The sequence below is a fragment of the Xenopus laevis genome, chromosome 9_10S (assembly GCF_017654675.1).
Source record: "Xenopus laevis strain J_2021 chromosome 9_10S, Xenopus_laevis_v10.1, whole genome shotgun sequence".
Taxonomy (NCBI): domain Eukaryota; kingdom Metazoa; phylum Chordata; class Amphibia; order Anura; family Pipidae; genus Xenopus; species Xenopus laevis.
Window position 1 is genome coordinate 20,841,647 of NC_054388.1, and position 24,357 is coordinate 20,866,003.

Genomic DNA, 24,357 nt, shown 5'->3' on the forward strand with positions numbered 1-24,357 from the left:
TGATCAAATCTAGCTTTTTTAATAATAAATTAGGTCAAATCATGGATTCTAGTTTGGTTGGACTTTTTTAAATAGTAATAGTATAGTGTAATAGTAAAATCAGAAGATTTTGATAAATAATCCCCTTAGTGTCAAGCATCATCACATGGTCATCTCCTTAAAGAATAACATGACCAGTTATACAGGGAATGTTCCTCTTTTTATTGGGCCGGGAAAGCAAAGTTTAATGTAACCACTCCTCTGAAATCTATCAGTATTTGGCAATAACTAAAAAAAAATTTATCTTTTCAAAGAACTTCCTTTGAGGGTTCCAAGAACAGTAGAAAACCTTGGGGAACACCAGTCAGCTCTCTTACAGATACATTTCATTGTGGAGCATAAACCGTTAAAAAGTAATCTAGGAAGACTTAACTCTTTAAAGAAACCAGCTTTGTTTTAGAATATGATGTTCGCAACTACTCTCCCCTCCAAGTCCGGTAATACCGGTTTTAGTAGCCTCACAAGATTGAAGGAGAATCTGTCAAGCTGACTTAGTTGCTGGCTGATCCACATATGTTGCTCTAAGGCGATCTTAAAAGGCAAATTACTGTTTATCAGCAAACAAAAATGCCTGGACAGTGCATTCTCTGGGTCAGGGGCAGCTTCATACCAGCAGTCACATACCGGTAGGTTGATTTTAGACTGTCCAGTGGATGGCATCCAAGTTGTAACCAGGATTAGTCATCCAATATTATACATATTAAATGGGCAGTAATACCAACAACTGAAAGTGCCTTAAAGGGGTTGTTCACCTTCCAAACACTTTTTTCAATTCAGTTGTTTTTCCAATTACTTTCCATTATTTATTTTTTACTGTTTTTCCAAAATTTAAGTTTAAAGTTGAATGTTCCTGTCTCTGGTGTTTGAGTCTGGCAGCTCAGTAATTCAGGCGCAGATTCTGAACTGTTACAATTTTGCAACATTGAGTTGATACATTTCTCAGCAGCATCTCTAGAGTTTTAGCAACAATTGTATCAATTCTAACAGCTGCCTGTAATGAAAACCAGAGATTCTGCTCAGCAGGGACAAAGATAAGAAATGTATCAACTAAATGTATCAATTTAGAACAGTTTGCAGGGTCGGCGACCCCCTCCAGGGCTGCTTCAGAAGGTGAAAAATGACCCTTTACACTTCAATATTAGAAAAACATTCACATATAGAAAATAGAAAGTGATTGGAAAAAGTCATTATTTCTGGTGATCTATCTGAAAACAACTAGTTGTTTGAAGGTGAATCACCCCTTTAATGAATTTTTACGTTTAAATATTAGTCTGCTTATTATAAATTTCTTCATAATTTCTACAAACCTTGCTATTTATTATCCATTCCTGTGTAGAAATCCGCTTAGCTCATATCTATGCATAATTATATTTCTTTACTGGACAAAATCAGCTGCTAATTGGACAGGATCAATTACCGTTTTGATTATACTGATCTAGAAAGATCTGCACTCACAGGTCTTAAATTTTTTCAGACAGTTTTGGCCACTGCACATTATTTTTCTCCAATGACGGGTATTTACTAAAACTTGCCTTTTTCTCACTATAACTAAAAAAAAACTCAACCAAACTCTCAAACCCGAATCCCCTTAATTTACCAATAAATCGATGCAGGGAAAAAGGAAAACTGTCGCTCCGAAAAATCGATAGAATTGTTGGCTCAACAACCCGAATTTAATGAATAGTTATATGAAAACCAACATCAAACATCCTGAAGGTATAAAACATGTTCCAATTTTTAAAGGGACCATCTGCCGTTTTAGCTGAAGTATTTTTGGATTTCAGCTTCAGAACATTTTTTCTCTCTAAAAAATTTAGTTTTTCCCCTTAAAAACTTGCCCACAAAAATTTAATAGGTTTAATATTAATTTAAGGTTTAATATTAGCTTCCATTTATGGCAAATAAATGCTACTTTTTATATTTTCCAATTCATATTTATTTACTTTCATAGCCAGCAAATGCCTGTTCTCTGGTCGGTAACCCCAGCATATTCACTAGAATCTTGTTGTAATCCTTTAAATGAAATCATCCATGAGATATTGAAAAACATAAAAACAAGAATTAAAAAAAGCTTTTTTTTATGCAAACAACAGCACAAAATAGGTACAGAACTTAAATAAATCTGTATTCCATATACAGTAAATTTGTCAGTGTCTTGGCAAGAAATATCCCCAATTTTGTGGTTGAACAGACCATGCAATATCTTTCTCTCCTTGGTCAATGCTCTTAATTTTTTTCAAGCAGCAGACAAAAAAAAATCAAAAATTAATGTTCCATTTAAATTCTAGAGATTATATGACATGGGTAACCATATTTTTAATGGCCAAATTGCATAGTGTCTTATTTTATTATACTGAGCACTATAAATATGACAATACTCTTAAGATTAGTATTCACTGCGTCTACGGTTAAACAGTCAGACAAAATGTACGGTCCTGCTTTGTGAGACCCTCTGGCAGCCTGTATACATAACTGACTATTATTTATGAAAGTGCAACCACAATGTTACTCAAAACCGTGTGACCCCTTAGTGTTGGCAGACCTCCATTAGTTATTCACTAGGCAAAGATTGAGTACTCAATAACTAGAACACAGTATTTGTGAAGACTTTGTACAGCAGACTGCCCCTAACACACAACCCATTCATCGTAGATTGTCACAGTTTGTGGTTTCCAGGCGAAACACAGAATGCCAGAAACTGGCTAGTTCAAGGAATGTGACAAAGTGAATCGGACATGCAAAGTCATCCTCTCCTCTTGCAATCAGTCTAAACATCAGTTCCAATAATTTTTCTATTATCAAAGTTAGAAGGACAAGAGGCTAGACAAAGCATATATACAGAGGTTCAAAGAGAGTCTAGACACTGTTCAGTTGTGGTTTTAAGTGAACTTAAGAAGGGCTTTACATCTGACATCCTCTGTTCCAGTACCCAGCAAGGGCCAAGGTCTTGTACCCTAGTGAACAGACCCAAATCACTTTTCATTGACCCTATATATCCATAGGAAATACTTTTGTAATGTTTGATGGGAAAAAAACCTTTTCATCCTGGTTCCACATGGAATATAGATGGAAGTATAATTACCTAGTCAACTTCTGCATTGGGGACACACATCAACAAGGATGTGGTATTAGCTGCTATAGTAGCAGGTTTTTGTTTTTTAGAAAAATACATAGAGTTTTGGATTTGAGAATGAGTCATTTTTACACTCTGATCTCATCTTCCTCTTCTTCCTCATCCATAAAAGAAAAGTCTCTTCCCCTCTTTGGTTTGTCTTCTGCGACAAATGATCTGTCTCTAGACTTAGAATGGTTGTCTTTGGTAGCTTGACTGTTGGTTACTCTAGGCATTCTGCTTTCTGAATTAGGGGCACGTGATGAGTAACATGTTGGTGGAGGATCCATTTTCCAAGAAGATACAGAGCCATTTCCATCAAGGTCATCAAGGCTATGGTCCAGGTCCTTCTCCCATTGACTTTTGTCCATGACACTTAAGATATCCCCTAACATAGATGGGCCTAGGTCAATATGGAATGACATGATAGACTCTGCATGCTTCATACCAGAGCTACTCTTTGGTGCAGGCTCTGGCAAGTCTGTTAGTTCTCCAAATTCCCTCTCTACAGAGGCTGCATCAGGAACAGTTGCTGGACTTTGAGCAGATGCCCCATTTAAATGCTGCTCTTCATGCACCTTCTTTACTGGGCTGGAGGAGAGGCTTTTTGGCATTTTCTTGGAAGAAGTCTTTTCAGCCTCCTTCTCAGTCAACTGGGGCAAGGAAACAGCATTTTTTACGAAGATAGCAGAGTCCCTGAGGGAACCTAACATGTCTCTGCGGTCACTGCGTGTCACTGAAAGTGACCGTTTGCTGCTGCGAAAAGTTCTAGAAAGCAACCCTGGCTTGGAAACAGGTTCTTCTGATTCTGGTTGATTATCGCCTTTGCTGCTGAGAAAAGATGTATCTCCAAAGGCATCACCCGCCCTTCCAATGTGCATTGTGTGCCGAAAATCGCCCAGTGGAGCACTGATCATTTCTGCTGTGAGGTCTGCCCGTGAGCGCCTCTTTGAGGCAGTGGGATGGGTGACCAGCTGCTTAAGTATAGGCATTTTTATACCTGTGAATCTGTTGTTTAACAGAAGCACCTTATTCTATTGAAAAAGGCTCCTTATTTGCTTTTTCACAACCAGAAAATGAGTCACAAGTGAAGCGTGTGCACCCAATGTTACTCAACAGGACGTTCCAGGAAAACAAGTTAACTTCCAGCTCCAACCATCCATTAGAATCTAAACAGAGAAATAAAAAAAAACATCACATAAGAAGCTTAAATATTACCAGCAATGCAATACAGTAAAAATACCTTATATATCATTGAATACAAAATATCCAGCTGATGTACAAATCATTACTCACACCAAAAGCATCAATTACTTTTTAATACAGTATAATTTTCTATAAATATAATTCATCAATGCCGAATCACATAAAAGGGCAGCGTGTTTGCAGGTGTGTTACGCTATGGATATTGTCATAAACAGAATTAAGCAAAACACCCAAAACATCTCCAGATTAAGAACACCCAGAATGCCCAGCAGCTTTTCACAGTTTTGCTCACAGACTTTACTACAATAGGCAGCAATAATCCATGTGCTAATGGAATAGAACCAACCAAAAACCTCCCCTTCGTCACCCATTTAATAAAAAATGCAATGCAATGTGTAGCCTTCTCTTGACCAGATCAGATAAAGCCAGATAGAGAACTGATTGTCTGATTGAGTGGCTGGCTGTACAGTCAGTAACGTAACAAAACAATGTTTAAGCTTAGGAAAAATCAGAATTAAGTGCAGTGAAGAAACATCAAACCCACCTCTCATCCCATCTCCTAAAGTGTAAAGACTGAGAGGTCCATTCAATGCTGGGATTAGGCTTTTCATTTGAGACTGGCCCCATTTACTTAAAAATGTAGTCGCTATAGACGTGTTTGGGCATTAACACTGACAGCTGTCAGAATGAGTGTTCTCCAAGAAGGAAGGAGAGTGACAGATGCAACCAAGTAGAAAACAAGGAATTGTAGCTGAGATGTTGCCTGACAGTTGTGCTAATAGCCTTAGTGGTTTATCTTTAAAGAAAACAAGCAAGAAAAGTCCGGCACTGCTAACCCATGTGAAGTTTTCACCCTTAGGCTTCTTCTTATTCATAGACCTGTCAGTCACACAGAAAAAGTGAAAACTATTCATGGAAAAGGCACATTCCTTACAATGCAGCTCCTGGTAATCTGTCCTGAGAAGAAATTGGGTAATTTGAGGAAGGTGTGGACCTCAAGTAACAGAGAGCCCTAAGAAATCTTGCAATATGTGATTACCAGTAATAAAACTGGATGACTTGGACCAAGAACACCAGAAAGTTTAAAATAAATTCTAAACAAGTACATATAGTGCAGTTCACACAGCGCGTTTGGGGCAGTTCCTTTATTTATAGCTAAAGCAGGCCATATACCCATGATGTGTTTATTTGACAATAAATGCATGCAACTGTATGTGAAGCGTTGCAGCTGGTCAAAAGAGACCCATAACTCTACCATTTATGCTACCAATAATTTGCCCCGATTCTTCTATGCCTTGTAACGCTGCTCCATAACCAATTACATTGATCTAAAACAGTGGTTCCTACCTTCTTCCATGATGTGGACATATAATCTAAAAGAAGACATGTTTGAGAGCTAAATTATATTAAAATATTGATGTTATAAAACACGTCTATGGCGCCCATGCTGACAATTATGGAGACATATCAGGACCATTGGTCCCTAGTTGGGCAGGCCTGAACAACATTACATTACCTCAACCTGGCATAAATCTATACCTTGATATGCAACCAGATATTTTATATACACTGGCCATAATATTGACACTGTGTTAAAGGAACAGGAGTTTTAAAGGGATACTGTCATGGAAAAAACATTTCTTCAAAATGAACCAGTTAATAGTGCTGCTCCAGCAGAATTCTGCACTGAAATCCGTTTCTCAAAAGAGCAAACAGATTTTTTTATATTCAATTTTGAAATCTGACATGGGGCTGGACATATTGTCAATTTCCCAGTTGCCCCAAGTCATGTGACTTGTGCTCTGATAAACTTCAATCACTCTTTACTGCTGTACTGCAAGTTGGAGTGATATCACCCCCTCCCTTTTCCCCCCCAGCAGCCAAACAAAAGAACAATGGGAAGGTAACGAGATAACAGCTCCCTAACACAAGATAACAGCTGCCTGGTAGATATAAGAAGGACACACGAGGAGATTCAGGGAGATTTTGTTGCCTGGCTACTAATCGCCTTGTCTTTTGAGCAACTATCTCCCTGAACTGCCTCAGCGTTTTTTCCCATAAGCTACAATAAAAAGTTGCCTGCGTTAATGCACACACGGCGATGCGTTTTCAATAGTTGCCCAAAGTTGCCTCAGTGAGGCAATTTCAGGGAGATAGTTGCTCAAAAGACAAGGCGATTAGTAGCCAGGCGACAAAATCTCCCTGGATCTCCTCGTGTGTCCTTACCCTAATAGTAAAAACCCATGTCCCACTGAGACACATTCAGTTACATTGAGAAGGAAAAACAGCAGCCTGCCAGAAAGCATTTCAACAAAATTGAATAAAAAAAAAAAAACTGTTTGCTCTTTTGAGAAATGGGTTTCAGTGCAGAATTCTGCTGGAGTAGCACTATTAACTGATGTATTTTGAAAAAAACATGTTTTCCGATGACAGGATCCCTTTAAGTAATACAAATATAATGCAGTGTTGCCCTGCACTGGTAAAATTGCTGTGTTTGCTTCAAAAACATTATTATTGTTTATATAAATAAACTGCTGTGCAGCCATTCAAAGGAGAAAAGTCTCAGGTTACACAGCAGATATCAGATTAGCTCTGTGGAGCATAATGATGTTATCTGTTATCCACAATTTATCCTGTGACATATAGCCTTTTTACAATTTCCGTCATTGCTACAGCTTATTTATCTGAACTATAGTAGTGTTTCTGAAGCAAACACAGCAGTTTTACCAGTGCAGTGCAACAGTACAACATGATATTTTCATTACTTGAAAACACTTTTTGGTGTTACTGTTCCGTTAACATGATGCTGGCACATCAATTATAACTATAAATGAATTCTAACCTGTGCCAAAGCAATGTCATGGATTTATTGAAATCGCTTCCCAACACTAGCTAAAAACTGAAGAAGGTATCTCATTCCATATATGAAGTTCAGGCTGTTCTCATTTGGAAAATACAGCCATATGCAAACACTATTATGAGCACATAAATCAGGAGTGTTCCCAAATATGTAAGCATCAATTTAACTGCTGTATTAATTCAGGAACCACACACAAGTTTTCTTGCAAGGCAACTTCTGGAAACAGAAGTGACATGTAACATCTTTATAATATCTTTTTTAATATGGATATTGATTGTTGAAGTATCATGCCTGCCAGTGCATTAACAGAAGTGGAACTAAAGAGGAGCTGCCTTGAAAAGTGGCCTTGTATGGTATCCGGTCATTCGGCAGACTGATCGGTTCAATACCATATAGTGGTGCTGTCCAACTTCTGTGGTACCTAGGGCCAGAATTTGTCTGGTCTACTTGGTGGAGGGACCATAATGGAAGCCAGTGTTGACCACTCCCTGTTTTTAAACCACATCCATGTTACCACAAGAACGGTTATGACCATGACCACATTAATGGTGGTAGCACACCAAAAAAAGCAAATGGTCGGTGCCCACTGCAGAGATATCACTCATATGTGAAAAATGTAAGGCATATTAAAACATACCCTTCAATCCACATGTCTCCTCCTCCCCATGTGGATAACACAGCACCCTCCCAGCACTTAAGGGGCCCCTAATAACAATTTCCAAAGGCTCACCTTCCACATGCAGTCTATGGTACACACAGGCAGAGTATGGCACACCCAGGGAGCACAGGGAAGGCAGAGTATGGCACACCCAGAGAGCACAAGGCAGGCAGAGTATGACACACACAGGAAGCATAGGGCAGGCCGAGTATGGCAAACACAGGGAGCATAGGGCAGGTCAAGTATGGCAAACACAGGGAGCATAGGGCAGGCAGAGTATGGCACACAGGGATCATAGGGCAGGCAGAATATGGCACACAAAAGTAGCATAGGGCAAACAGAATACAGCAGGAGATGGGGAAACCAATCAGGAACACTCTTAGATGCACAGTTCATATTGTGCTGCAATGCTGGTGCCCCTCAAGCAGTTTGTCTGAGGTGTGAACAGGTGACAAATGTGGGCACTTTCAGTCTGGGTCTGAGATGTGAATAGTACAGTGCTTTAGGGGTATGAACAATAGAAGTGAATAATACTGGGGGGATTACAGGTGTAAACAATGCAGGGGATTACATTCTGAATTTGAGCTGTAAACAATACAGGGGCTAGTGAACCCCAGAACCAATACTTTTTAAGGGTTACACAAGGTGAGCAGTCACGGCAGGCAGACTTTCATGTGGGGGGGGGGGTAGCACTAGGGGAGGGTCTCCAGTTGGACAGCGCTGCCATATAGAAAACGCCACTGTATGGTTAGCTTTAGTGGCTTTCAAGTGGATACAGCTATACGCTAGGAATACCATGAGAACTCTTAAGACCTCCTTTTCCATAGTTTTGAATGTCAAAGATCAATTGGAGCATTTTCAAAATAAGTTTAACAGCAGAGCCCTGGAATCAATCGGCAGGCCAACAATCATACCTCATCAGAAATATATTTGTTTGTTTCCAACTAATATTAAAAAGATAGATATTAATAAAATACATACAAAATAAATCACATGCATCCTCAGATCTAAAGAGGAAGAGGGATCCATGGGGTTAGTGGCCCAGAGCAAGCGGCTAGATCATGGGGTGGGCTATCACATGTACAGCTCAGAGTCAAAGGCAACTCAAAAAGATTATATTAGATAAATAACTAACCAAAAGCTGCCAGTTCAGACTTACAGTCAACCACACACAGCTTATACCAGTTACAACATTTAATGAGCTTTGTTAAAAATACATTAGCACAGAGCTACAATGCAGCCAAGGTAATAAAGTGAGATGATTTGTTTAAAGGTTAGTGTTTATTAAATCTGAGCAAGCAATTAACTATTTTTCCTGATGACTTGGCGACTGTAGGTGGCTTTTCATTAGTCTGTAGATGAAGTGACCTCATGAGAACAATCATGGCTGCACCCACTGCTCTGAACACACATATGTAGATAAAGCAACCATTGTAGAATGCCCAGTCTTTTAGCCTTTCCTCAGAGAACCTTTATAAAGAAAATAAAGTGAATATATACCCTTCTGTTGAACTGATCAGATTATCCCTTTTAAAACTCCTTTCTAGCCAACAATCCTTCGTTTTCTGTATTCTGAGAACCACTTGGCACCTGTCCCACTGTAAAGTCAATGAAGGTAGGAAGCACTTAAATAGCCAAAAATAGAACATGTCGGCATCTACCCCAGCAGCATATTCCTAAGTCTCTGTTTTCGGTATCATGTTCCTGAATTAGCTTTGCGCCTGCAACAGAGGTATCGTACATAAAGGGGCATGTGTTTAGTTAATATGGCTCTCAAATACCCCTGTCATCCACTGGTTATTTGCTAGAAAAAGTGGAATATCTATTTTTAAACGTTTATGGAATCAGTTATCCATAAAGCTCTGAGTAACAGGAAGGAAATCGCCTAAAGACTCCATTTTAATCTAATATTTCAAATTTATAAAAATGATGTTCTCCTCTGTAAACAGTACCTTGTACTTGATCCCAGCTAGCATATAAAATGAATCCTTATTGGAGACAAAACAATCCTATTGGGGTTAATTAATGTTAAAACCAATTGGATTGTTATTTTTTTTTAAAAAAAAATACTAAAAAAATTGTCTCAGGAATGTAGATACAGTCAACTTAAATAATGAAAGTGCTTAAGGTATGGAGATCCAAATTACGGAAAGATCCCAAATTCCGGTAAACCCCAGTTTTCATGCTTGTAATAGTTTTTGTAATTGGGGGTATTCTCATTTAAATTAACTAAATGGTTATATAGCCACTGATATTCTAGGAGCATGTGAAACTAGCAAAACATTACATTTTATTTAAAATCTGAATTTTCCAGATTATTTAATTTAAAAAAGTCAGACCAAACTTGAATCCACGATTTGACCTTATTTATTATTAAAGAAACTTGATTTAATCGGATCGGGGAAAAACTTGATAAAAATGAGCGAAAACCTGAATCATATGATGATTTCAGATCTTTCGCTCTTTTTTTCGCCATTTTTTCTGAATCGTACACAATTTTTTGGCCAAAATAGTTAGATTTTTGTGCTAATTCCAGCACAGATCACAGAAACTTCCAAATAGGATATGGACCTCTCCCATTGACTTATATACAACCTTGGCAGGTCTGAGATGCCAGATTTTCGGATTTGAACTTTTTGCAGCCTATGAGTATAATAAATCTCGAAAAATGTAAGTTTTTTTTGCAACTAAAAATTTAGATTTTATAGTAAAAAAACCGAGTTTTTACCATCCGGACTTTAATAAATAAGCCCCTTAGAGTCCAATCCAAAAGCGGATGGCAAACTATACTATGAATTCCCAAATATGTTAAAGGGATAGTTCACTTTTAAGTTAAATTTTATTTTGTTATGGAATATCCTGTCCTGCAACTTTTTAATTGGTCTTCATTTTATAGTCTTTTTAACTATATTATTAAATCTCTAGCCAGTTTTAAAAGCTGCATCACTGACCCAGCAGCCAAAAAAACACTTAGTGAGGCTACAATTTTATTGCCATTGTACAATGTGTCCAGGCCCCTCCAACTTACAGTTCACTGGGTCTCCTACAGCTGGACATTGCACATATAATGTAAACAGAGAAGTGAGCAGTGAGCAGAGGCCTGCTTTTCCCTTAGATTACTATGAGAAGCAGATAGGAATATAGCCTAGGTGCAGCTGCTTAGAATTGATAGATAATTCTGGAAAAAACAGGATGCCAACTACAAATGTTTTTTTCTCTATTATAGGTTAAGTAGTGGTGTGCGGGTTGAGAAATTCTCGACCCTCACCCGCCACCTTCCCAACTCCCACCCGGCCCGGTATTCCTCCTTAATTTATAGACTGGCTTGTGCAGGCCAAGAAACAGCCGCATGTGGCAGTAGCCTAAAGCTGGCCATAGATGCAAAGATCGAACGATTGGACCTCCCCTATCTCCCGACCTGCCACTAACCTTTCAGATCAAATAAAGTAGAAAAAACAGATGAGCAAATGTTCGTCAGATCAGCAATACATGCAGAGATATTATCGGCAGCCGACAGAAATGTTCTATCCTGTCCGATCGACTGAACGACCAATCAGCATGGCACGACAGATGTCGGTACACTCCACACACGATCCGAAAATAGTACAAATCGAGGATTCGTACGATCGGACCTTTGCGTCATCCCGATCGAATTTAAAATGCAACAAGTCAGTAGCGCAGTTCTTAGGCAGTTTGTTATTTATGATCAAGTCTCTAGTCGGTGCGATAATCACAAGTATAGGCAACAACTCGGCGCAGTCATTATTTCCTTACTAAATATTTTCTTTCTCCGTTGCAGAGACTGGCAGCACCTGACACGTGCAGAACTAGCCCTGGAGCAGCTCTTTGGGAATTATACTTCTCATTCTGTATAGAAACATATAATGGTTTGGCATTATTACTGCAGGATGGAGCTGAAGGTAATGGCAGGGACAGGTTCAGCCCGGCCCGGGAGGAGAGGTTGTTTAGTCCCAGATCCGCAGTGTCAGTGTGGCCACGTCTGAGAGCAGCATGAGCTGGAGTAGAGAGGGAAGCCAGGGAGGAGAAATCGAGCGCCGCAGGATGGATGGTCACCCTGTTGCCTTTTCTGAAGAAGACAGGAAGTGGACTTTCTGTAAGTTATTTCTTAAAAAAAAGACTTTGCTATTTTAAAGTTGAATATGTCTTGGTGGTTTTTTTTCATTGTATACAAACAAATTTGTTTTAAATTTTTTTTTGATGTTACTGGTCCTTTAACTCTTCCTTCTGCAATTTATGCCTTTACTGTGCTGGCCTCTGCCTCCAGTGAGCGTTTGTATAGACTAGCAACTGATCGGCCTCTTCCGTGACACCATAGTGAGGCTGCTGTTGCACAGATATATAAATTCAGAGGAGCACCGGTTTAGGGTTGTGTGGTGGTGGAGTGGTGGGTTAGGGTCAGATGTGGGTTGACTTCCTGTGAATGTATTTCCCCATGGTAGTGAAATTAGATATCATAGATCTGACTCAAAATACATAAATTAGACCATACAAGTGAATAGTATAAGGAACAGAATAAAATATACTTATATAGGTGTACGTAATTCTTATTTAATAAGATAATTCATCCGTATGGCCTGCACTACTAGGTTTCTGTATTCAGCTCTACTCACATTATATATAAATGTATTCTTTATAAGATTAAATTTGCCTTTTCTAGCACAATAGCCACACAGTGTCAGCAAAAAAATAAATATATCAGTCACTGCATTCTGGTCAAAGATCATGTAACACGGGCTTTGTCTCGATCAGCAAAATAACTCCAGCCAAGTCTAAAACCTGGGTATGTAAACACAGTCCTGTGACAGGACAATTCTGAAGGCCTGTGGAAATGTCATCCTCCAGTCAGGGGTCAGCAATATATCCGTGTCCTGTAATACATATATGTTCAGCCTATGGCCAGAGTCTTTCAGTGTGTGCTGAGAATTGTAATTTATAAACACCTGGAGGGCTGCTGGCTGCCAATATTATTTAATATAATTTCAACATGGAGAGGTGATTGGTTATAACTTCATTTGATTTACAATTAAAAATAAGCCTATTGGGTTTATTTAATATTTACATGATTTTATAGTAGACTTAAAGGGAAACTGTCATAGGAAAAAAAAAATTTTCAGAACACATCAGTTAATATTGCTGCTCCAGCATAATTCTGCACTGAAATCTCAAAAGGCAAACTGATTTTTGTTTTTTTTATTTAATTTTGAAATCTGACTTGGAGATTGACATATTGTCAGGTTTCCCAGCTGCTCTCAGTATTGTGACTTGTGCTCTGATATACTTCAGTCTTAACTGCTGCACTGCAAGTTGGAATGATATCACCCCCCCACCCCCCCCCCAGCAGCCTAACAACAGAACAACGGGAAGGTAATCAGATAGCAGCTCCCTGACACCAGGTAACAGCTGCCTGGAAGAGCTAAGAACAGCACTCAACAGTAAAATCCAGGTCCCACTGAGACACATTTAGTTACATTGAGTAGGAGAATCAACAGCCTGCCAGAGAGCAGTTCCATCCTAGTGCTGGCTCTTTCTGACCCGAGATGGCTGCCTACACACCAACTAAATAAAATACACTTGCTGGTTCAAGAATTAAATTTTATATTGTAGAGTGAATTATTTGCAGTGTATACAGTGTAATTTAGAAATAAAAACTACACAATAAAAATCATGACAGAATCCCTTTAAGGTATGAAAATCCAAATTACAGAAAGACCGGTTATCCGGTAAGTTCCAGGTCCCAAGGGTTCTGGATAACAGGTCCCATACCCGTATCTAGAAAGATCAGACATATATAGCAATACTCCTTGTTCTAGTGTGCTTTTTAAGTCACTTTTGCATGATTTGGTTTCTTTCTTTAATGAGACATTATAAGACCAAATTATAAAGCTCTGAAATCTTCTGGGGAAGAAACCACCACTACCTCTCATTTACTACAGATATTAAAGTTTAAGTTAAACTGGCCATAGATGTTGAGATTTTTAAAACATCAGATTCTGATCGTGAGACCACGATCTTCTCAGAACGATCGTACAATTTACCATCAACTAAAAAGACCAATTTGCCAGGAAAACAAAGGGGAGCTGCCTGCTTGGCCCTGCAAACATAGATAGATTGCACTGGGAACAAAGATTTTTTGACCTGGCCGATCAATTTCCTGACAGATGTCGGCCGAAAAATCGTAAGATGTACGATCGTTCGAATCCCACTAACCGCACCATTATTTCGAAGGATCGGTCGGGCTTCCCTAAAATCGATCGTTCGGCAAGAAGAATCGGCGCGTCTATGGGGAGCTTAAGTCAATGAAAAGGCCCCTTACAGGAAGCATATAATTTACCAGGCTAAAGGTGGCCATACACGGGCCGATAAAAGCTGCTGACAGACCAAGTCGGCAGCTTATTGGCCCGTGTATGGGGGCCCCCGACGGGCTTCCCCGATCGAGATCTGGCCGAAAGTCGGCCAGATCTCGATCGGATGGGATTAAAAATCCCGTCGGATCGCGGGCGCATCTGTTCGTTGATGCGGTCCCGCAATCCAACCGCCCGTTTGCGAATGCTAGGATCCGATCGTTGGGCCCTAGGGCCCACGATCGGATCTGCCCGATATTGCCCACCTCAAGGTGGGCATATCGGAGGGAGATCCGCTCGTTTGGCGACATCGCCAAACGAGCGGATCTATCCATGTATGGCCACCTTAAGACAATGGATTTGCAAGGCACACAAACAAAGAAAATGTAAAAAATAATGTACAGGTAGACTGGAGGATACAAAGACACAGCGTACTTAGAAATGATCATGTAAGGCAAACAGATAGAGGGTTCGGAGTTCAGGTAGAATGAAATCACATCAGGGTGTATGTGCCTCTAGCTCTAAGGACTGTAGCTGGGTTTTTGTGCCTCTGGCACGAAGGACTATAATCTGTAGAATCAAATGTAGGGGACAGTTGATCCTATAGAAGTATCGCTATTCTACATCAAAAAAGGACATTTTACCAGTGCATATGGACTTATATAACGACAGCTGTACATGTAAAAAAGGACCCAAAGTCACATATTCATAGAATATTACTTAGAAAGCCTAAAATCAAGTAAAGATGTTGAAGCATAACGGTTGTCCCCTAGCATGTGCTCACCATTCCTCTAAGCAAGTGCTGGAAAGCAGCATCTTTCCAGACCACATGCCAACTTGCCCGCAATGCTTTGGATCCTCTGATTGCTTTCTATGAAAAGAGGCATTTATGCAGAGCAACCATCCAACAAACCGCCGACTCTGCTCACTACCTTCGTACAACGAGGCAAAAAGCATCACTTTTCTGTGCAACACAAGTCTTCTGTGTGGCCTTATTCCCACTGTGATATGTTTCTGTAGAAAGAGACAACCCTAGAGGGAAAAACCGGTCAACTGGGGCTCTATGTCTTCAATATAAATACACTGAACATTGCTTGTTTATACACAGGCCTGGGGTCTCAAATGTGTTTATTTTGGCTTCCCCTATGAGCAAGATAAATAAGAGAGGTGCTAATGTGCAATAATGTATCACTTAGAGGCAGTCAGTATATATAGAGACCAAGCAGCATTTAGCTTAAATTTACTCTAATCTGCATTGTGTTATGTCCACAGTTGTTTATGCAAAGCTAAATGCATATTACTTCTCCTGAACATTTTTTAGATAGTAAGCTCTAATGGGCAGGGCTCGTTCACATCCTGTAAATATAACTGTGTATGCAAGGTGTATAGTTGAAGTATACACCCTTCATTTGTATAGGGTAGCAGAATAGAAATATATATTATATAAAATGTGTCATGCTGGTGCTATTGTCACTTGTAAATAATAATCACCTGACTGTTGAGTCATGGAAGTTACAAAAAGTCTATGGATGGGCAATTACAAGTGCTCTGCCACCCAGGAAAAGGCTTGGTGCACTTGGGGGGTGCCAAATGTTAGGCACCCCCAAGTGATTGTATTGACTTACCTGAAACCCCGGGCCATGGAGCAATCTTCTTCGTCCTCGCGGCTGCGCATGCACAGTAGAACGAAAAGCTAAACTTTAACTAAAATGTTGGCTATTACGCTCAACTGCGCATGCATTTGCCCAGGGAAATTTGAAGAAAGAAGAAGACGGAAGTGGATCGCTCCGTGGTACTCACTGGTATAACCCCGGGCCGGTGCAGTTTTCTGCTGATAGTAGCACCGGCCCAGGGTTTCAGGTAAGTCCATACAATCACTTGGGGTGCCTACGATTTGGCATCCCCAAGTGCACCAAGCCTTTCCTTCTCCTTTAATAAAGCTTGTTAAATTATATTGCTCCCTGTTTGCAGAGATGAATAATGGATTCCTCAATATATCACGGGCGGATACTGCATCTCCCACCTGGTAGGGGAAGGCAGCGATTGTATGTTTACATTTTTCAGTGTTTATTGCTTTGTTGTTGCTACAATGATACTGGTCAGTAATAACTACATTATACATTATTTGTTTTTTTTATAGTTTTTTATTCTAGTGAGAGTTTTTACAATATAAAAAGTGTCGCTTTGAACTAAATATTTGAAAAATTAAAAAAAAACGACTAAAGATTATACAATTTTAATAGGGACTTTAAACTCACTATTTATTCTTATTGCTACCTGTATAAATAAGTGCGGTTTCTCTGAATTTTGCACCCCCTCACTGGTTGTTATGTCTGACAAAGGAGCATGCACTAAGACATTACATGATTTTCAAAAATAAACAACCAGGGGCTTTTTCCCAACTTGCAATTGCCAATCGTGCTGATTTTTTTTTGTGTAAAGGTAAAGGAGCCCACTGGAGGGTGCCAATCCACTTGCAAGTACAGAGCACCAAAGTGGAGGTCAACTCAAATATGCCAAAGCAGGCATTTCAGGCTGACCTCCGTTCCACGGAGTGTGCCTGCACATGAAGTGCGGGCCCCTTTAAATTAATAGGCTGCGTTCCTTTCTGCGCTCCCCTGCAGCTGAAAGCTTTGAAACAGAACACAAGGGAGCACAGGTTTAAGCACTGGTATGTACAGTCCCTTAAACAGGTCCCTAATTTCTAGTGTAATTAACTCCTAGCTCAAAGGCTATAGGAGGTGTCTAGAGGCTGTTACATTTGCAAAAGGAGGCTCAACTAAGTATTGATGTAATATCTCTGTTGGGGTGCCCAAATTTATGCACCTGTCTAATTTTGTTATGATGTATATTGCATATTTTCTGTTAATCCAATAAACTTTATGTCACTGCTGAAATACCACTGTTTCCATAAGGCATGTTATTTATTAAAAGGAAGATGCTACTTTGAAAGCTCAGCCAATGATAAACAAAACTCCAAAGAATTAAGAGGGGTTCCCAAACTTTTTCATATAACTGTACTAAATTAGTTTAAAGATGGGATTTCTAGTATCAGAACATGACCTCTCTTTCTAACTAGCACAGAATATTCTCTAGCTGAATATTGTTTGAGAATTGAGTCATTAGAAGGAGGCGGTGGCACTGCTGATTAATCACGTTAATAAAAAATTCCCAAGCCTTTACAACTAAAAGGAAAGTCTACGTCATGCAGAAACAGCACTAGAAATTCAACCAGCTTCTTAAGGCTTGTGATTTGGTACCCACCACACTACAGCAAAATGTTTCACTATCACGATAATGGTTAAAAAATAATTTTTGGCATGTGGATACTATTTTAAAGTTATATAATTGTTGCTTTGAATGGCCCATTGGTTAAAATCTTGAATCTGACTTTTGGTAACACTTCTGTGTAAACTGCTTTGGTACCAAATGTACACAAAGAAATTCGGAGAGTTGTTACTTGGGTATTTGCTAGTTCACTGGTGGATGCACAAAATGTTGAAAATAGCCCCTTGCTCACTTGAAAGGATATCACCTGAAAGTGAGGGTGCACTTTCTCGACAAGTGATTGTTACGTGGACACAATAACTGCTTCATTTTTGTGATAATCATGTGTCCAAAATGTGCGCCCAAACTTTTAGGAATTATCCAACTTATGTTTTACAGGGAGCTACAGGTATGGGATCCATTATCCGGAAACCCATTATCCAGAAAGCTCTGAATTACAGAAAAGGTTGTCTCTCATAGACTCCATTATACTCCATATACTTGATCCCAACTAAGATTTAATTACCGTATAAGTATAAGCCGAGTTTTTCAGCCCCTATAATATGCTGAAAAACTCTACCTCGGCTTATACTCGGGTCAAACGCAAAAACGGTCGCCGGCGTCTAAGAATAGTCGCCGGCGTCCAAGATTAGTCGCTGGTGTCCAAGAATAATCTCCAAGAATATTCGCCAGCGTCCAAGAATGGTCGCCGGCATCCAAAAACGAAACGCCGGCACCTCCAATGGGAGCAGAAACCCTCAATTTTTTGATTGAAACTTACCAGAAGCTGCTGCATTTCTCACCCTAGGCTTATACTCGAGTCAATAAACTTTCCCAGTTTTTGGAGGTAAAATTAAGTACCTCGGCTTATACTCGGGACGGCTTATACTCGAGTATATACGGTAATCCTTATTGGAAGCAAAATCAGCTTATTGGGTTTATTTAATGTTTACGAGATTTTATAGTAGACTTAAGGTATGAAAATTATGGAAATTTATGGAAAGCTCCGTTATCCGGAAAACCCCAGGTCTCGAGCATTCTGGATAACAGGTCCCATACCTGTACTTGATGGCGCACATGGACATCGGCGAGTATAATTATCAGGGGCATATAACATAATAATAATGACAAACTTTTCTCTGTGATCTCATGTAAAATAATAATCATATCTTGATACATACTTTGCCCTCTTTTGTCACATTTTCAAATCCAGTGCAATTTAATTTTTATTTATAAGAAGCCATTAAGTCATGACTGATTGGATTGCCTCTAACAACTCTTCTAGGAAAGGAGACTATTCCATAACAACCATCTGGGGACAGATGACGCTGCATAGATTGTGCAACTATGTGATTTCACCTTTTGGGAAGTAACCTTGTGAAAATCAAGAAAACCCCAGCTGAATTACACGAACAGTGTTCTGCACAGTATGACTAGCTCTGGATTCCCTTGTCAGGGCTAAATCAATATAACAGTCAGCAGAGCTGCATGAGGAACAACATGAATAGACTTGCATAGGGCCAAGAGTGAATTCAGCTTGGAACATAACCACAGAGCTGCAGATACAGGCAAATTGACCATTCACTTAGCACTGTGCCTCTGATAAGATCTCTAATGACAGGTCTCCAGGTGGCCTTGGTTTGCTAAGGCATAAAATTACATTTATTTCAACAAATACTGAGTTTTTCCAGAAGAGGGGATGGTTCACAATTAATGTAGCATTTCATATGTTATAGAATGGTCAATGCTAAGCAACTTTTTAATTGGTCTTCATTATTTAATTGTTTTCGTTTTTAATCATTTGCGGTTTCCTTCTGACACTTTCCAGCTTTCAAATGGGGTCACTGACCCCATCTAAATAAAACAAATGCTCTGTATTGCTACAAATGTATTGCAACTTTTTATTACTTATCTTTCTATTCCAACCCTCAGCCAATTCATATTCCAGTCTCTTATTCAAATCCATGCATAGTTACTAGGGTAATTTGTACCCTAGCAATCTAAAATTGCAAATTAGAGCGCTGCTGTATAAAAAGCTAAATAACTCAAAAACCACAAATAATCAAAAATAAAAACCAGTTGAAAATTGTCTCACAATATCACACTCTACATCATACTAAAAGTTAATGCAAAGGTGAACAACCCCTTTCAACCATTTAAATCACCAAATAATAAACAATATTAACCTCTGAACCAGACCAGAACCAGATTTCAAAATTGAATATAAAAAAATCTGTTTGCTCTTTTGAAAAATGGATTTCAGGGCAGAATTCTGCTGCAACGGCACTATTAAATAATGCATTTTGAAAAAAAACATGTTTTCCCAATCAGTAATACCTCTTTGTATCTGACAGTTTAACCAACAGTTAAAACTCCTTGTCATACAATATTAGGGGCCGATAACTAAAGAGAAATGTAGAGAATTTGTGGCCCCAACCCCCTGCTGGGAAAAACAAGCTCCCAGGCTGTGTGTATAATTCTGAGTCATACATATTTATGTATGTGTGTTTGTATATAATATATTAATAGGCATTTCTACGACTAGATGATGATCTACAGACACCCCAAGCATGACTCCATTATGACTAAGGCCTCCTACTGATTTTGAAAGTCCATAATGCCACAGGTGATGATGGCTATAGGATGTCCATCCCCAATATAGACAGAATAGTGTATTTTATAACAGGACATGCATTATATTAACATACACCCACTGCACTGAGCCGGTTATAAATGATGACATCCCCAAGCACTGTTTATGAGGGTATAACTTACTGGATATTGATGAGTCTCGGGTATTATACAGTGAATAAAGTACCCCCTCTTGTAAATTATAAGGATATTATAATATACACACGATTCAGTGAGTCATGTGACAGAAATGACATCACTACTTACCGTTTATAACTGATGACATCAGTACTCACCGTTTATAAGGATATCATTTACAAGATATTCATGGCTTTGTGTATTATAGAGGGAATAAAGTACCCCCTTTATAAGGATAAGTTACTGAGGAGTTCCACAACCATATAAAAGCATGAGGCCAAAGTCCGAGGTTACTTGTAACATCCTCATATTTTCCAACAAGGGGTACTTTATTTATTATAATACACAAGTTTTAGGGAGTCGTGTGACAAAAATTACATCACTAAGCTCCGTTTATATAGTGAATAAAGTAGCCCCTCTTGTAAATTATAGGGCTTTTATAAGTTACCGAGGAGTTTCATGACCATATAAAAACATGAGGCCGAAGGCCAAGTGTTTTTATACAGGTCATGGAACTCCGAGGTAACTTCTAATATCCTCATATTTTGCAACAGGGGGTACTTTATTTATTATAATACACAAATTTCAGTGAGTCATGTGACAGAAATGACATCAGAACTCACCGTTTATAACTGATGATATCAGAACTCATAGTTTATAAAGATATAATTTACAAGATATTCATAGCTTTTCTGTATTATAAGGATATAATCTGCAGGATTTAATGGGTCTAGTGTTTATATACATATGCTTACATACAAACAGATTTTAGTTTAAAAGTGGGGAGTAAACTTCCCTTTGTCACTTCTGCTTGTGAGTCACATTAGATGAGATCATAAGGTCAGTGGATTCCGTTCCTTGATATTCTCAGTCCATATTTTCAGATGCTGCTCATCTCATCGTGTATGTCACGCATCTCACATTAAATCTCATCCATGGGACCCTCCCTTGCGGACTAGAGTTTAGATGAATGGGGTCTCTCTTCGTCTCCCAGTGGAGCAATGACACAATTGGGCTCCACATTAAAAAGAGTTATGATGCTATGGGCCCACAAACAGACCAGTATCCAATACATATACTTTAACCCCTTCATTCCTCACGAGCATTATGGGTGCAACATGGGGCACCAGCTGGATCAGTAGTTAGCCTTAGTGTGGCACTGGGCGTTTTGGGGAGATTTGGTCGCCTGACGACCTTTCCTCACCCCAAACACCTTTCCTCACTCTGCGCCGGCTAAAATGAAAAAAAATTGCGGTTCGTTTTTCGAAGTTGCCTGGAGTTGCCTCACAAGGAAACTTCGGAAAACATATTGCGCGTGTGATTATCACCGGCGTTTTTCTTTTCCATTTTAGCCGGCGCAGAGTGAGGGAAGGCGATTGATCGCAGCAAAGACGAGGCGATTAGTCGCCAGTGGACCAAATCTACCCAAAACACCCAGTGTGGCCTGACCCTCACGAGGAAACTTCAAACGACTTCGGAAAACGAATCGGCGCGTGTAATTAGCGCAAGAGTTTTTTTTCTTCATTTTAGCCGGCGCAGAGTGAGGAAAGGCGATTGGGGGGGATTAGTCGCCAGGCGACCAAATCTCCCCAAAACGCCCAGTGTGGCCTGACCCTTAGTAGTGGGGAAATAAATGCATATCTTACAAGCAAATATTTAACAAGACGTTTGAGCCACCCCCCTATATAAATGCATTCAAACGTTCCAAATCCATGAACAAAACAACCCCCCCCCCGTTGGCCCAAAACATCTTGTCTTCCAGACAATGACTGTGAGCGAGTTGGAAGGGCCCTTTGTGCGCAATGGAACACATGGAAAGCTCAGCCAAAGGAACAGACTAAACCAATGGGTGGCCACAACCATAAGAAATCCCGCCCCCCTGTAACTCATGCGCTGCCGGGAGCTCTTTCTACATAGAAAGATGTGCAACTGAATATCAGAGAACTGCCAACCAACCCTGGGCATGGGTAAGCGGCCAAAACTGCAGCTTTGCTTTACGGGCCCAACGCTGCAGCGCTAAGAATAAATTAAGCGCACACACAGCACAACGTAGCCTAACGCCATGGGCGTAGAATGGCAGCGCTTCCAACATGAATTATCTGTAGGGACCCATTATACTGACCTGAAGTGACAGGATAAAATCCAGGGAACAAACCACAGTGGAACAGCTATAAATCCTAGCGCGGCTTTCTGTGTGCCCCCCTATTCCACTCGTAAGATCCACGCACCCAGACAGCACTCCCGCTGAATGACTATGCCAGAACTCACAGCCACATAAAGACTTCCAGCAACACTTGGCGAGCTCCTCCCACTAAAGCATGAAGACCGCCCCTCAGAGGGGCTCGTCGTGGTGTAGGGCGGTGTCAGAACGTCCAGTCACATAGAGATCAGATGCTGTGCTCGGTTAACCGCGCCCACCAGAGGCTGCTAGAAACCTCGCCTGTGTCAAACCTGTAGAAGGTTCTGTGGGAGCCCCTCCCACTATGGCACAAACCCTACCGCTCCCAGGAGATCCGCCCAAGTCTTTAGTTGATTAAAGTGACAATGCAGTCTGCTTAGTGCAATTACAGACAAATGCAATTACCGGTGACAATGGCCTTTTACAGTCTTAAATGCAGACAACAAAAGCTTTGCCTTGTCTCGTGCTATTAAAAGCCATTATCTCGTGCTATAGTATCAGTGGAGAGTCGGTTTTATGAGGAAACAGTATCTATTTTTCCGGATGAGGTCCACTTAAAGGAACAGTAACAGCAAAAAGTGAAAGTCTTTTAGGGTCAGGGCACACAGGCAGATTCGGGGAGATTAGTCGCCGGGCAACTAATTTCCCTGAACCGCCTCCCCTGCCTTCCCACCGGCCAGGGCCAGACTTCACTGTTAGGCACCCCCAGGCCCCGGCCTAGGGCGGCATGTCGCCCAGTCGCTTTCTGTGGAGCACTGGGGACGCGCAGCTCCCTGGTGCTCTTGCGCTTGTGAGTAAAGGGGGCTGTGCCAGCACTAGGACCGCGCAGGCCAGGGGCGCTAGGACCGTGCGAAAACTGGGCGCGGCATAGGAGCAGACGATAAGGAATTCCGGCACCCTAGACTGTGCGGTCCTAGCTCCGCCTCCCGCAACGCTCTATGTATTGCAGGCGCACCAGAGCACTGGGGAGCTGCGTGTCCCCAGTGTTCTTCAGCAAGCGGCTGGGCGGCATGCCTCCCCTAACAACTTGCCACAAATCTGGGCCTGCCGTCGGCTAATATGTAAATGCAAATGGCACTCAAAGTGATTTGTTTTCCGAAGTCGCCCGAAGTTTCCTTGTGAGGCAACTTCGGGCGACTTCGGAAAACAAATTATGAAAGTAAGTGAAAATAAAATGTCCTGTGCTGCACTGGTAAAATTGGTGTGTTTGCTTCAGAAACTCTTCAATAGTTTATATAAACAAGTTACAGTGTAGCCATTGGGGCAGGGCCAGATTTACATAGTGGGCGCCCCTAGGCCAACTGCCGTTCGTCGCCCCTGTCCCCTCCCCTTTATTGTTTCTCCAGTGCATCCCCAGTGTTCTTGAACCAATGTGGGAGTGGTTTGGCAGCATGCCGCCCCCCTAAAATCCTGCCGCCCTAGGCCCGGGCCTAGGTGGCCTTTTCACAAATCCGGGCCTGCATGGGGGCAGCCATTTAAGGCTGAAAAAGGAAAAAAGGCTATGGGCACACGGGCTGTTGGCTCTGGCTGTTGTCAGCCTGTGTATTTTTGCAGGCTGAGTGAAGCAGATCTGCTCTGTGTCCCTGCTTCATTGATTTGAATCCAATCAGCCTGTCCTGTAAAAATGTTGCAGGACTTTTTTATATGATCAGCTTATTTTCCGTTCTACCTCTCAATTTATTTTGGAAGCTTAGCAGTCCCTGTTATTGTACGACCTTTAGTCACAAAATGCAAACACTATAAAAAGCACCAGCACTTGGATTGCTGCCTTGGGTCTGTGAAGTAATGGCTATGATAAATGTCACTGTTTCAAGTATAAAGTCCATGAGGTCAGGGATGTGTAACTGCCACAGGGCCGGGCCTAGCTGGTTGGGAGCCCTAGGCAACCCAGCCAGCCGGCCGAAC

At 40.6% G+C, this 24,357-nt stretch overlaps 1 protein-coding gene across 1 annotated transcript; it reads right to left on the minus strand.

Annotated features, from left to right (window-relative positions):
• Nucleotides 1–2,100: 2,100 nt before the first annotated feature.
• Nucleotides 2,101–22,510, minus strand: cdc42ep4.S (CDC42 effector protein 4 S homeolog). Its single transcript, NM_001091399.1, has 2 exons — nt 22,396–22,510; nt 2,101–4,320 (listed from the first exon to the last, which is right to left on the minus strand). Exon 2 carries the CDS (start codon nt 4,141–4,143, stop codon nt 3,241–3,243), a length of 903 nt encoding a protein of 300 aa, NP_001084868.1. The 5' UTR covers nt 4,144–4,320; nt 22,396–22,510; the 3' UTR covers nt 2,101–3,240.
• Between the last annotated feature and the right edge of the window lie 1,847 nt (nt 22,511–24,357).

What these genes read in the sequence shown, in the direction of transcription:
- cdc42ep4.S (NM_001091399.1), bottom strand. Translation starts at nt 4,143, where the DNA reads ATGCCTATACTTAAGCAGCTGGTCACCCATCCCACTGCCTCAAAGAGG.